Consider the following 15180-nt stretch of genomic DNA (forward strand, 5'->3'; position numbering starts at 1 on the left):
CCTGTTTCATCCATCCACAGGCAGCAACAGGGCATCAGCCACTGTACTGCACAGTTCCACTCCCAAACCCGTCATGTGAGGCTTTCCATTGATCATGCGAGTAGGAACATCAATGCACAGAGTCCTCCTTACAGCTCACACTGTATCATACGAACTTGAGGCACACACGGTCATGTACTTCTCACATGGGCACACTCAAGCCCTCTGACACACAGCCCCCTCACGCAGTTTCCCACACTATTTACAATGGGATAACTAGCCCTGAGCAGGTGTTCTGTCATCACATCAGCACACAAACAGGGAACTTAACCTCCTAGATGTCTTTTCTGGGTGAGTTAGGTAACCAGTTTTCCCACAATGCACTGCTTTGCCCTACTTCTGTCAGTGTGTTACATGTTTTGTAAAATCGGGGGTTAGGTGTATATGCCATGTTCCCATAGCAACCCCTGCATCTCGTGACCTTAACCTTTCAGTTATAACCTTACTTGGCGTGTAACACAAGACTAGTATTATGTGGCCAGTCTCTGGCCAGGGCACACTGATGAAGGATCTGATTTAAGGCCGATGCTGAAAAATCTATTTCCAGTGGGACTCTCTGTAGTTGAATTAATAATACCTTTCTTCATGCCTTTGAGACCCCACTTTGACACTCTGAAGTTTGTTTCTGCATTTTTCGGTCCTGAATAAACAGAGCAGGACACCTTATGTAAAAAAAAAATTAAAGTAAGCGATATTCCGGGACCTACTGCTGAAACAAGCCCTCGCTCAAAGGCAGGAGAACAAGATACACGGATACTCTGCAGATGCTAACCCGATTTCAAAGTTTACATAACGTCTGACTCTGCCCCCGTTATGTAAGCCCTATTAAAAATATCCTCATTGGCTTCTCCCTCACTCCCACCAGACAGACAGCCTGCAAATTACATTGGTACTACTTGTCCCCCCCTTCCTCTGAGTCCATCATCCCTCCCAGTCATGGAGGTGCTGTGATGCAATTCGGTGTGGTATGGGTCAGAGGGGAGCGGAATAGCGTATCTATCCTTCAAACCGTGACCTACATTCACAGTGTTATGTAAACTCAATGCACCGCTTCATAAGATATTTGTTATGTCCAAGCTTTCTAGACATTTCTAAAGAGCTACATTGATACTTCTTTCAACGGACAAGCACGTAACCAAAGTAGAGAAATATAGAACACGGGATTAGGGATGCTTCAGATTAAAGACCATCGGTTTAGCCCTTATTCCACAAATTAAGAGAATAACCTTTTTTATTCAGAATTGTGTTTTTTGTACATTGTATTACATTGCAATGACTACATTTCTATAAAAACTAAAAATATAACATTGGATAAGATGCCAACCACATACATTCATTTTTGTAAACACATAGTTAGAGGCCATTATACAAGTGTTACACAACCACCAAAGTAAGACTCCATGGTCACGTCATCTCCATAGAAACAAATGACATGTCAATATGAATCAATAAGCATGTTCTGTGGTGAAAGAGCTACAGGAGTGTCAGAGGTAGATTGACTTAGGTCACTAGTGCAATGTTCAATGTGGAATTCAAAAAGGTCAGAAAGGTACTACCTTTGAATTTCTATTGTTTTGGCATTTTCTGATGTAAATGGGTAAAATACATAGATGAATGACAATTTGGCTAACATGCAACCGCCGCCAGATCAAATTAATATACATGTAAAAGTATGAGATTTTGGTGAGGAAATATAAGCTACTTGAATTGACATGCCAATCAATCAACTTTTATTCAAAAAACATTTATTCAACCTTAACCAAGTCTCAATGTTGTTGTTTTATACAAAAGTCAATAGAAAATATTCACATTGTGTCCTTGCATTGAGAAGACTTTCATTTAGTTGTGATAAGAACTATAGTACCAATATTTGCAACCACAATTGCAGGACTCATCATACAATGAACCAGGATTTGAGTTTTACCAATATTTGTAACCACAACCTTAAGACTCGTCATACAATGAACCAAGACTGGAATTGTTTTATTTACTGTTTGTGTCCTCAAAAGAGAAGACCACATATTCAACCAAGTCTTCCTCACTGGAATGCTATCTTTGTCTAAATGATTCTTCTTGGTACTGGCATCATGGAAGAAATCCAACTTAAGGCACTAAATGTTGAAAAAGATTAGAAATCACAGTGTTTGATGCTACAGTTTATGGTTCCACCGGACGATAGCTTGAAAGACAAGACGATGAGGTTCAAATGACAGGAAGCAGTCTTCCAACTACTTCGTGAGTTTTTCGAATGGTCATTTCAGAGTGTCTTCGGCTTGGGACATGACAACCAAACGTAAAACTTCTCAAATCAAACTTTAGAATTTTGGAAAGTGGTAAAAACAGCAGGGCTGATAAATCCGGAACTCTCTACACTCTAAAAGTTTATATTTCCCTTGTCTACAATTATTTGCATTTTCTCATTCACGTCGTTGTCTTTTTTTTGGATAATAGCCAGGAATCACGCAGCACAAGTGGTGACAGTTATTGCAATCACTTTGTTTGTCTGTCACTTGTGTCACCCCTACTTTATGAGCATACCTGGTGCAAATAATAGCCGAGCCAAGAAAGCCCTATATAAATGCAATAACTTAAAATTGCCCCTTACAATAAAAAAAAATATGTTTGTTAATTAACACATTTCCCCAAGATTTCACAGCATAACCATCCTGGTTCAATATCGTCTGTATAAAAAGGTGATCAGCATTAACATAAAAAGAACTGTAGAAAACTCTGGAAAAAAGTCTGGTGGACAAAGAAATATGTAACATCCAACAAAACTAAAAATGTCTTCCTTTGTTGAAGGCAAATCTCACAACCCATCTTTGCTCACCATGCACGGAAAACAGTGACTATCAGTTACGCTGTTGCTGCAACTACAGTGCTAAGTAGATCCTATAAATACCAAGAAACGATGGCTCATTTTAACTGCAGGTGTACTGCACTCATCTACACCAAAACAGGAAGAGAATTGCATTATCCTCTGAATGATACAGTTAAAGCGTCATCAGAACAAGGTACTGTGCGTATTGCAATTTTCCCCTCTAATTTTCTACACATTCTAAGGGGTTTTGGGTTTTATAATATGTCATTTGTGGTTAATAAACCCTTTGGAAATAATAAGTCATCATTGTAATTGTCTCCCAGTGGTGTAAACATGTTCCATGCAGATGCGATGTTCATAAATAATAACAAAAACAAAGTCAAAACACTAATCACCTTTACAGCACACTTTAAAATATTCAGTCCATAAGTAGCCTCTTCTAATCCTTGGATCACATTTCGGTAATCTAATTAAAGTCCACTTGCCAATAGTAACCCATTCACACAAAGGCTTTCGTTAAAATGCGGTCTTTCAGATAAAAACAAAAAACAGACAAAACAGACACCCACATGGAGGAGATGGTTGTGTGAGGGTTGGAGTCATCGAGAGGAGCGGTTGCGGGACATGAAGAGGAGTACTCTGCGGATACCACTGAGTCGGTCCTTCAGGGACGTCAGGGCCAGGAAGGGCAGCTGGGCTCGACCCTCCAGGGGAAGGACTGCCAGCAGCCACCAGCACCAGGATGGCCCATTGGCACTGGCCTACAGAGGGAGAGAGCAGGAGAATAACCATAAGAATCCAGCCACAACCTGTTCAACATAAACTGTGTCAAAATAGATTTAACGTATGTGTGATCTACAGTGCATTTGGAAAGTATTCAGCCCCATCTTCCACATTTTGTTACGTTACAGCCTTATTCTAAAATGGTTTATATTGTTGTTGTTTTCTCATTCATCTGCACTCAATACACCACAATGACAAAGCAAAAACAGGTTTTCAGACTTTTCAGAATTTTTTTACAAATTCATAGATTTAAAAAAATGACATATCACATTTACATAAGTATTCATACCCTTTACACAGCACTTTGTTGAAGCACCTTTGGCAGTGATTACAGGCCTCGAGTTTTCTTGGGTATAGAAGCTTGGCACACCTGTAATTGGGGATTGTCTCCCATTCAACTCTGCAGATCCTCTCAAGCTCTGTCAGGTTGGATGGTGAGCGTCTCTGTACAGCTATTTTCAGGTCTCTGGTTAAAGTCCGGGCTCTGGCTGGGCCACTCAAAGACATTCAGAGACTTGTCCCGAAGCCACTCCTGCGTTGTCTTGGCTGTGTGCTTAGGGTCGTTATCCTGTTGAAAGGTGAGCCTTTGCCCCAATCTGAGGTCCTGAGTACTCTAGAGCAGGTTTTAATCAAGGATCTCTCTGTACTTTGCTCCGTTCATCTTTCCCTTGATCCTGAATAGTCTCCCAGTCCCTGAAAATCATCCCCACAGCATGATGCTGCCATCACCATGCTTCACCGTAGGGATGGTGCCACGTTTCCTCCAGACGTGACGCTTGGCATTAAGACCAAAGAGTGTAATCTTGGTTTCATCAAACCAGAGAATCTTGTTTCTCATGGTCTGAGAGTCCTGTACGTGCCTTTTGGCAAACTCCAAGCGGGCTGTCATGTGCCTTTTACTGAGGAGTGGCTTCCGTCTGGCCACTCTACCATAAAGGCCTGATTGGTGGAGTGATGCAGAGATGGTTGTCCTTCTGGAAGGTTCTCCCATCTCCATGGAGGAACTCTGGAGCTCAACCAGAGTGACCGTCGGATTCTTGGTCACCTCCCTGACCAAGGCCCTTCTCCCCCAATTGCTCAGTTTGGCCAGATCTAGGAAGAGTCTTGGTGGTTACGAACTTATTTTATTTAAGAATGAGGCCACTGTGTTTTTGGGGACCTTCAAAAGTTGCAGAAATGTGTTGGTACCTTTCCCCAGATCTGTGCATCGACACAATCTTGTCTCGGAGCTCTACGGACAATTCCTTTGACCTCATGGCTTGATTTTTGCTCTGACATGCACTGTCAACTGTGGGACCTTATATAGACAGGTGTGCCTTTCCAAATCATGTCCAATCAATTGAATTTACCACAGGTATACTCCAATCAAGTTGTAGAAACATCTCAAGTATGATCAACTGAACAGGACGCAGCTGAGATCCATTTCGAGTCTCATAGCAGAGGGTCTGAATACTTATGTAAATAAGGTATTTCTGTTTTTATTTTCTATAGATTTGTAAACATTTCTAAAAACCTGTTTTTGTTTTGTCTTTATGGGGTATTGGGGGTCTGAATACTTCCCGAATACACTGTATGTCCAGGATTCATGTATTTACCTGTGGCTCAGAGTCTTTCTCTGGCATGCGCCCAAAGTGCTCCACGATCCTCTCCTTTTGTTCTTCTTTCAGGGAGTTGACCCAGATTAAGGCCTGGTCGTATACTGCATCATGGAGACTCTGCAGCTCCTTCTCTGCCACAACCTCCACCTTTACAGAACAAGAAATGCATTTATTAGCACAACAAGATACACTAATACAGGTAAAAAAAATAGTTCAGACAACATTCATGCAAATGCTTTAGTTTATGATTAATAATTACCTTAACGTCTTCCAGGTATTCAATGTCTGCTGTGTTGTATCCATCTCTCTGGTGGTGCTCAATGACCTTGAACCTTCTTATCCCAATGGTGTCCACAACGGAGCGGCCATCTGCAAAGAATTCCACGTTTCGGATCTCCAGGAGGCTACCGTAATCGGCAAATCTATGGGGAAGGCAAATAAGTAGATATGGATCCAAAATGTGTCTTAGGCATTCACAGGTGACACAAACAATAAAAGAGGCTATATAAACTATCTGCTTAAATAACTAGGTCTTGGGGCCCCTCTGGGTGCATGTTTTGTTTTTTGCCCTAGCACAACACAACTGATTCAAATAATCAACTAATCATCTAGCTTTGATTATTTGTATCAGCTGTGTAGTGCTGGGGCAAAAACCACATTGAGCACCCGTTTGGTAGAGGTCTTCACAGGTCCACCAGAACATTACCCGGGAATGACCCGAGACCGGTCCAAAATTCTGCAGTTGACCCTCGGATCCGGGTCAGATTTGATTGTCACGGTTCTCTGATATATTAGTACTAAATTTGCTGTTAAGGACCCGTAAATACCAGAACGCGACTGCTGCAGTAGTGATTGAAAATTGTCTTATTTATTCTGCTGCGGATTTTCACGAGAGAGGCACATGTAGCTTGTTGTTTTTGGCAGTCAATCACAAGTCATCAAAGCGGGCATTGGCCTCTGGCTCTGTGTGTGTCGTGGTATGCAAGTTAGCAGATCAATGGAAGATGGAATTAAAATTACGGAATTAAAGGTTAAATGAGAAGGACATGTTTCAACGACCAAGAGCCAACAGGGATGCTGCTACTTAATACTTTGAATGGAGTTGTTGTTATCGTTTAGGACGGGGGAAAGCGCAGTCTATGAAGCTATGATTAGGCAACCCTGCTAGCTAGATAGCTAGCTTAACTAGCTTCTCTTCTTGGTTTGATGCAGTCAAAACAGGTACTATGTAATCAGATTGGATGATAAATAACCTAGCTTTGGCAGCTTGATGTTAGTAACTAGTGCGAGTTGGCTTGGTTGCCGCTGTCTCCCTCTTCCTCCTCCTCGCACCACTCAGCCGGACACAGCATGGCCCTGCCCCCCCGCCTGATACTAGCTCCGTTCTTCTATTCCTTGGTGTGTGAATTAACAGCTTCAGTTAATAACATAGCTAAAAATATACATTTTCTGCTGCTTCCCTGACTCGGATCGGGACTGGCTCTGGACCTGAGTGGGTCTATACGGGGCCAGGTCTGGTTGTCCTTGGATCCATTCGGACCGGGTATCTATATTTAAAACATAAATGTATTCGGGTAGGATCCTGGGAAGAAAGCCCTGGGTCAATTTCAGAACAGGCCCAACTTTTTGGACACGAGGAGACCTCTCCCCAGGACCGAGTTTGGGATATGCTGCAATACAACATGCAATACCTGCTCAGCTCTGATTATAGCCTAAGGCCCTCCTCAATGGCGCCAAACAAGAGTTGACACAACAGCTATTCAAATTGACTGCCAGATGGCACCAATATCCCCTGGCTGACTAAGGAACACTAAACACAATGTTTCTCTGCTTTGTCCAGGCTTTACTCACCCTTTGAGCTTATCGCTGAGGCACATTCCAAACTGCTTGGTACCCATCTCCATACACCTGCGGATCATCAGCCGGTAGCAGGGCTCAAAGATGTGAAGAGGGCATGGAACGGTGGGGAAGGCCATGGTGCAAACAAATATAGGCACGTTCTTGTTTAGACTGCAAAAGAAAGGGTTGAGGATATAATATATCCAAAGTTATAGATGAAGTAACATTTTATAAAGTGTCTGATGTCATTGTTACACAGTTCAGAAGCAATCGGATAATGTCTGTATGCTGCTTTTAATCGTACTTGGATAAATCTGCAATCTCCTCTGCGTTGACTTTCTGCCTGTCCATGAGCTCATTTGGCAGATACTTGCAGATGAGGTTCTCCATCAAGACAGTCTTGTTGTATTTACTTTCTGCCAGATACTCTTCCAGCTCCATCTTGCAGAGGGGACACTTGGGGTTGTGGTCCAGGCATCGCTCAAGGCATTTCAGACAAAAGGTGTGGCCGCAAGGAGTGGTGACTGGTTCATAAAAGAGCCTAGGGTATACCATGGAGATAAAGAACACAATATTGTGCAATAGAGTGGTACAATGTCTCTCGCTACTCTATTATTGTTTACTTTCAGGTTTTCTTGTTTACATTGTTTGATAATTAAATGTAGGCTATAACTGTGAAAAGAAGACTAAATGTTTACCTATTAATCTTTATTGCGTCATACCGAATCTTTATTGTTTCATACTATCAGAAAGGGAAGATGAATATCTTGGCTGTGAGTTTCACTAATCATAGATAATCTGAATCAAAAGCAGAACACTATATTACTATCATTGGCAAAGTGGCAAATGCTTACAATTCAGATACAAGTTTTTTCACGGATGAATGGCTACACGGAGATGTTCTCACCTCATACAAAGAGAACACTCCAGGTCAGCCGGGTCTATGAGGTCAGAAAGCACTGCACTCCAGGAAGTCTCCTCTTCATTCTGGGTCACTTCTGTAAAGGAGGAGAAACATTTGAGTTAGACAGTGAATCTCAACAACTGCTTCACTTATAGTAAATATCATGCCAATATAGCTCCATTGATTTAAGAGGCGAGGCAAAAAGTCTTAAAACGTACCAGATTTGGAGCGCTTGCAGGTTTGGCTACTATCCACTTGGCTGCCCTCGGATGAGCTACGTTTGCGTTTGAGGAAGACGCTCCTGTCAATGACAGTGGGATGGCAGACATTCAGGCCCACCTGATCTTCTCCTTTCTTTTCGCCGCATGCCATCGTCTCAAATAAGCCGCCTGTCTTAGGTTCACTCAGCGTAGGTGACGATGTCAACTTCTCATGAGAGGCAATATTCTTGTACTCCTGTGAGAAAGGGTGATGATAGAAGATTTGAATTAGTTCATGGGCTCAACTCAATGCATGAGATGACAATACTTTATTGTATTTAAAAACCTCAAAGATGGACGATTTCTCTTACCTTGTAAGACTTGGAGGAAGTGGTGTTGTTGCAGCTTGAGGTTGAGGTGTTCAGGATGCCACCTTTGATTTTATTTCTGGAAGACAGTAGACTTGTGCAGTCCAGGATTCTGTTGTGTACTTGATCAGTGACAGGGGCCAGAAGATCACTCAGAATCTTTTGCGCCTTTCTTTTTGCCAGTTTACTTTCAGGATCTAATGTAATGACGACCAGGTACTCTCTTAACGCTTCTTCACATTTCCCAAGACAGACTAAAGCTTGTGCTTTTCTAATATGTCCCTGGAAGAAAAATAAACAAATGTTTATTCATCAGTAGAACAATATCATTATGTTGCATTGTGAAGCTCTGATGGTAGATCTAAATTAAACATGGTGGAAAAATCCAACTCTCACCTTTGACCAAAGAGGCATGAGTTTGCATGCCATCTCTGCATCATGAAGTGCATCCTCGTAATTCCTCAGACTGGAATTGATCTGTGATCGGTTGCTGTACAGCACATGGTCCCTTGGAGCTGGAAAATACAGAAAAACATATATTTACTTGGTTAGATAGAGATTTACTTTATTCCAGAAGTATAAATGTACATGACATCTTGATACAAAATCATTTTGAACCATACATCGAAAACATCAAGGTCAAATTCAATAGAAATAGAGGTTGAAACTGATCATCTATTCATTAAACCATCATTCTGTCACACAAGACCAGTTTTCTTCAGTTCACAGTGAAAATGTGCAGATTTTGGATTATTGTTGAAAATGATTGTTGATAAACATTTACATCTCTCATGAAATGCTGTAGATTACGCTATCTACCTAGAGAGTTTTCATCATTTCATGTCGACAAACCACCACAGACTGATGCTGGCACTAAGACCACACTGAATGAGCTGTATTCTGCCAAAAGCAAACAGGAAAACGCTCACCCAGAAGCGGCACTCCTAGTAGCCGGGGACTTTAATACAAGGCAACTTAAATCCGTTTTACCAAATTTCTATCAGCATGTTAAATGTGCAACCAGAGGGGAAAAAAAACTCTAGACCAGCTTTACTCCACACACAGAGATGCATACAAAGCTCTCCCTCACCCTCCATTTGGCCAATTTGACCATAATGCTATCCTCCTGATTCCTGCTTACGAACAAAAATGTAAGCAGGAAGCACCAGTGACTCAATCAATAAGAAAGTGGTCAGATGAAGCAGATGCTAAGCTACAGGACTGTTTTTCTAGCACAGACTGGAATATGTTCCCGGGATTCCTCCAATGGCATTGAGGAGCACACCACATCAGTCATTGGCTTCATCAATAAGTGCATCGATGACGTCCACCCCAAAATGACCGTAAGTACATACCCTGTACGTACATACTACAACCAGATGCCATGGTAACATCCGCACTGAGCTAAAGGCTAGAGCTGCCTCTTTCAAGGAGCGGGACTCTAACCTGGAAGCTTATAAGAAATCCCGCTATGTCCTCCGACGAACCATCAAACAGGCAATGCGTCAATACAGGATTAAGATCAAATCATACACCACTGGCTCTGGTGCTTGTCGGATGTGGCAGGGCTTGCAAACCATTGCAGGGCTTGTAAACCATTACAGATTACAAAGGGAAGCACAGCCGAGAGCTGCCCAGTGACACGAGCCTACCAGACGAGCTAAACTACTTCTATGCTCGCTTCGAGGCAAATAACACTGAAACATGCATGAGAGCACCTGTGTGATCACACTCTCCGCAGCCGATGTGAGTAAGATCTATAAACAGGTCAAGGACGTGTACTGATTAACAGGACGTGTACTACGAGCATGCACCGACAAACTGGCAAGTGTCTTTACTGACATTTTCAACCTCTCCCTGTCTGAGTCTATAATACCAACATGATTTAAGCAGAGCACCATAGTCCCTGTGCCCAAGAACACTAAGGTAACCTGCCTAAATGAATACCGACCCGTAGCACTCATGTCTGCAGCCATGAAGTGCTTTGAAAGGCTGCTCATAGCTCACATCAACACCATTATCCCAGAAACCCTAGACCCACTCCAATTTGCATACCGCCCTAACAGATCCACAGATGATGCAATCTCTATTGCACTCCACACTGCCCTTTCCCACCTGAGCAAAATTAACACCTATGTGAGAATGCTATTCATTGACTACAGCCCAGCGTTCAACACCATAGTGCCCTCAAAGCTCATCAATAAGCTAAGGACCCTGGGACTAAAAACCTCCCTCTGCAACTGGAACATGGACTTCCTGACAGGCCGCCCCCAGGTGGTAAGGGTAGGTAACAACACATCCGCCACGCTGATCATCAACACAGGGGCCCCTCAGGGGTGCGTGCTCAGTCCCTGTTCACTCTTGACTGCACGGCCAGACACGACTCCAACACCATCATTAAGTTTGCCGATGACACAACAGTGGTAGGCCTGATCACTGACAACGACGATACAGCCTATAGGGAGGAGGTCAAAGACCTGGCCGTGTGGTGCCAGGACAAGAACCTCTCCCTCAATGTGATCAAGACAAAAGAGATGATCGTGGACTACAGGAAAAAGAGGACCGAGCACGACCCCATTCTCATCGACGGGGCTGTAGAGGAGCAGGTTGAGAGCTTCAAGTTCCTTGGTGTCCACATCACCAACACACTAACATGGTCCAAGCACACCAATACAGTCATGAAGAGTGCACGACAAAACCTTTTCCCCCTCAGGAAACTGAAAAGATTTGGCATGGGTCCTCAGATCCTCAAAAGGATATTATACAGTTGTAACACCGAGAGCATCTTGACTGGTTGAATCACTGCCTAATACGGCAACTGCTCGGCCTTAGACCGCAAGGAACTACAGAGGGTAGTGCATACGGCCCAGTACATCACTGGGGTCAAGATTCCTGCCATCCAGGACCTCTACACCCAGGACTTCTACACCAGGTGGTGTCAGAGGAAGGCCCTAAAAATTGTCAGACTCCAGCCACCCTAGTCATAGACTGTTCTCTCTGCTACCGCATGGCAAGTCTAGGTCCATGACGCTTCTAAACAGCTTCTACCCCCAAGTCATAAGACTCCTGAACATCTAATCAAATGGCTACCCAGACTATTTGCATTGCCCCCCTGCCTCCTTACACTGCTACTACTCTCTGTTGTTATCATCTATGCATAGTCACTTTAATAACTCTACCTACATGTACATATTACCTTAACTAACCGGTGCCCCCGCACATTTACTCCGTACCGGTACCCCTCTGTGTATAATCTCGCTATTGTTATTTTACTGCTGCCCTTTAATTACTTGTTACTTTAATTTCTTATTCTTACTCATATTTTTTTTTTAAACTGCATTGTTGGTTAAGGGCTCGATAGTAAGAATTTTACTGTAAGGTCTACCTGTTGTATTCGGCGCATGTGACTAATAACATTTTGATTAGATAATCAATAATAATATTAATGCGGCACACAAGAGTGGAACCAATACTACTGTCTGCTGTCGAACTTTTAGTACCCTTGACCTACATTTGTTTTATTGTTTTTTACCTTAAGCAATGTTTGGTCCCCTAGCCTACATAACATCTTATTCAACCTTCACACGCCCATCTATGTGTAGGGTGGTCAGTGCCAGTATGAAAATGCAACGCTTAAATGCTCAATTGAAATGTAGAAATGATAAATGCATTTACATGTTCATATCAATGCACATGATTCATGCCACAATTAAACTGTTAAAATAAAAAACTAAAATGTTTAATTGAAAATTGGAAACGGTAAACAGAATTTTAAATGAAAATGGTCAACAGAAAATGTTCAATGGCTAACAGAAAATGGTAAATGCAATGTTCAAAGTGAAATGTTCAAAGTGAAATGTAAAGTGGCTTTTATCATTTTCTAACTGCCTTATTTAGCATTCTCTTTTCTCTTTAAATGTTTTAAGTGTATGCAAATTACTTCCTGGAGATAAACACAACACCACCATACAGTGATACATCCTAACCATGTCATGCTCTCTGTGCATTGATTTTAGACTAGTGCAACCAACAGGGTTCAACCCTGGTGTCCTGTACACCAGAAGAACATGCTGCTAAGCCAAAGCTTTAGCTTGGGGAGCCAAAGCAAACTTTCTGGTCTCAGGCAAAGTTATTCAACACTGTGCAAAGTTACTCATCACATGTGCATGGTCACCGAACCAGTTTTTTCCTAGTTGTTCGCATGATGAGTAACCTTAACTGAAACTTTAAGAGTTAGCTATAATCGTTGGTTTAGCGTACTAATGTGCTCTTCTGATGTGCAGAAGACACTTGTTCAAACCCTGTTAATCATATATGTGCTGTGGCTCAAATGGGTCTCTGTGAGGAGGAGGAGGAGGAGGAGGACAAACAGATGGTGATCAGTAACTGAGTTGGTTCAGTTACCACACATGCATGATGAGTAGGCCTAACCTTACCTGAGACATGAAGAGTTGCATTGGCTCCCAGTATCAATGCCTAGGCTTCAGTTTAGTGGGCCTATGCTCTTTTGGTGCGCAGAAGACCTGGGTTCGCACCCTGTTTGTTGGTTACACTAGTTTGAAATGAATGTACAGCATGGCATGGCTAGGGTGAACTACTACATGGGGGTGTTATTTTGCTCTCCTAGTTCATGCCTCCAAGAAGTAATTTGCATACACTTTGACATTGTTAATTGAAAATAGAATTCCTAATTGGGTAGTTGACAAATGAAAAGATCTATTTCAATTTCACTATGTAGATTGCATTTACGAATTTCTGTTTACCATTTGGCTTTTTCCATTTACCATGTTTATTTAGAATCTGTTTACCATTTACAATTCTCCTTTAACCATTTTATATTTTCATTTAAAACTGCAACTTCATTGTGGCACGAATCTTGCACACTGATATGAAAATAAAAATGGATGTATTATTTCACATTCCTTTTTAGCAGTTTCGAACTGGCCCTATAATCACCCTCCATACATCTGCCCATGTATGTCATATGCATGAATCTCTCTGAATTAAGGGGATAATTATAGCCTAGTAATAAACATGATACACTGTTATAATAATTTCCCCACTGAATTGTTACAATGTAGAGCAGCTTACGCCACGCGGAAGTTACATCACACACCTGCTGATTCAGCTGTCAATTAGGCCAGCTCATGTACGCACTGGAAACAGTAGCCTAAATGCTGTTACAACATTGCATAAGATATAGGCCATCCATTTCAAGTGTTAAATTGCATTTCGAATTAGTTTAAATGAAAAGTTAAAATACCATACCTATTTGTATTGCTTCGTTGTATTTTTCCAAAGCAGCATCCATTATTTTATCTGAATATAGTCCATTCCCCTCACGTCTCAGATTAACAGCAAGTAATTGACTTGGAAACCACTTTAACAACAAGTTACTAAGAACAACATTAACTCTATAATTGTCCACATCATTGAGTTTGGTGTGCCGACTGTCATTACATTCTTTGCAGCAGAAAGGCATTTTTTCTCTGTCCAGGCACTTTTTGCAAAAGCAGTGTCCACAAGGCAAGGTAACAGGCTCGTATAGAAATCCATAACATATTTTGCAGGTAAATGCATCATATCCAACACAATCAGAGTGTGTCTCCTGTCTGTTGTTTTGACTGTCTGTCCCATCTTGTATTTTAATACTGTTAGAGAGATATTCAATAAGATTATCCAGATGGACTGGTCGTAGTCTGTCGATTTCTGCGGCTTTTCGGTAGATCTCGAAAGCATCGGTCAATTTACCAGCGAATGCCAGGGCATCGGCCCGTTTCACCAAGAGATGTTGCTGCGTACTAGGGTCGCAGAGGTGCAGCAGTTGGCATTCGTATATGTCCGCCGCGAGCCCGAAGTTTTTAGATTGAAACGCTTCTGCCGCAAGAAGCAGCATACAATCGGTACTATCCGCTTCCATAATGATTGCGGTTGTGTAGTATAGTCGCTAAATCAATCTTCCCTTTTAGTAGTAACAGGTCTGTTTATCTTATTTTCTGAGGTCTTCCCTCCCTGTTCAACTCACTATTCTGAGACGATATCATAGAACACCATTAGTGATACTATCGTTGTAAAGAAAAAAAAAAATCTTACGTAAACTGTGTCATGTGACCACGGTCAGATGTTCCAATTGGACCCTGTTACCTAATAATTCAGTTGTAAAACAGAAAGCGTCTCGTCTGTGGATAGAAATTGGTAAATGTCCTGAAATGGGAATAATGCTTAATAGATTTCTTTCGGCTGAAGGCATTCCATGACGGGACGCTCGGATAACAGCGCATAACTGTATATATAGTCCAGCGTTTTCCAAACTCGGTCCTCAGGAACTCAAGGGGTGCACGTTTTGGTTTTTGCCCTAACGCTACACAGTTCATTCAAATGATCAGAGCTTGATGATTAGTTGAATATTTGAATCCGCTGTGTAGTGCTATGGCAAAAAAATCTAAACCTACACTGTCCCGAGGACCGAATTTGGGAAACCCTACATTAGTCCTTGATTGATTGAAAACAAATGTCTTATTCTTCTACTTCTTATTCACTGCCTCTAGCTAGCACATTGCCTAATTATGTGTCACAATTGGTTAAAAAAAACTCAATAATATGTAATTATGGCTACTGTAGCCTATAT

At 41.9% G+C, this 15180-nt stretch overlaps 1 protein-coding gene across 1 annotated transcript; it reads right to left on the minus strand.

Annotated features, from left to right (window-relative positions):
- Positions 1-1252: 1252 nt before the first annotated feature.
- Positions 1253-14728, minus strand: LOC135526173 (LON peptidase N-terminal domain and RING finger protein 3-like). Its single transcript, XM_064954315.1, has 10 exons — positions 13821-14728; positions 8949-9067; positions 8556-8834; positions 8203-8440; positions 7988-8078; positions 7385-7621; positions 7093-7251; positions 5501-5663; positions 5239-5388; positions 1253-3621 (listed from the first exon to the last, which is right to left on the minus strand). Exons 1-10 carry the CDS (start codon positions 14470-14472, stop codon positions 3460-3462), a joined length of 2250 nt encoding a protein of 749 aa, XP_064810387.1. The 5' UTR covers positions 14473-14728; the 3' UTR covers positions 1253-3459.
- Positions 14729-15180: the final 452 nt, after the last annotated feature.

Source organism: Oncorhynchus masou, chromosome 32 (assembly GCF_036934945.1).
Source record: "Oncorhynchus masou masou isolate Uvic2021 chromosome 32, UVic_Omas_1.1, whole genome shotgun sequence".
In the NCBI taxonomy this organism is placed as follows: Eukaryota; Metazoa; Chordata; class Actinopteri; order Salmoniformes; family Salmonidae; genus Oncorhynchus; species Oncorhynchus masou.

Bases quoted from the DNA above. Each gene is read 5' to 3' on its own strand.
- LOC135526173 (XM_064954315.1), bottom strand. From the start codon at position 14,472: ATGGAAGCGGATAGTACCGATTGTATGCTGCTTCTTGCGGCAGAAGCG. The intron at 7,252-7,384 runs GTACGATTAAAA...TTTCTTTTGCAG, and splicing joins GAGATTGCAGATTTATCCAA to TCTAAACAAGAACGTGCCTA. The intron at 3,622-5,238 runs GTAAATACATGA...CTCCCTCTGTAG, and splicing joins AGAAAGACTCTGAGCCACAG to GCCAGTGCCAATGGGCCATC.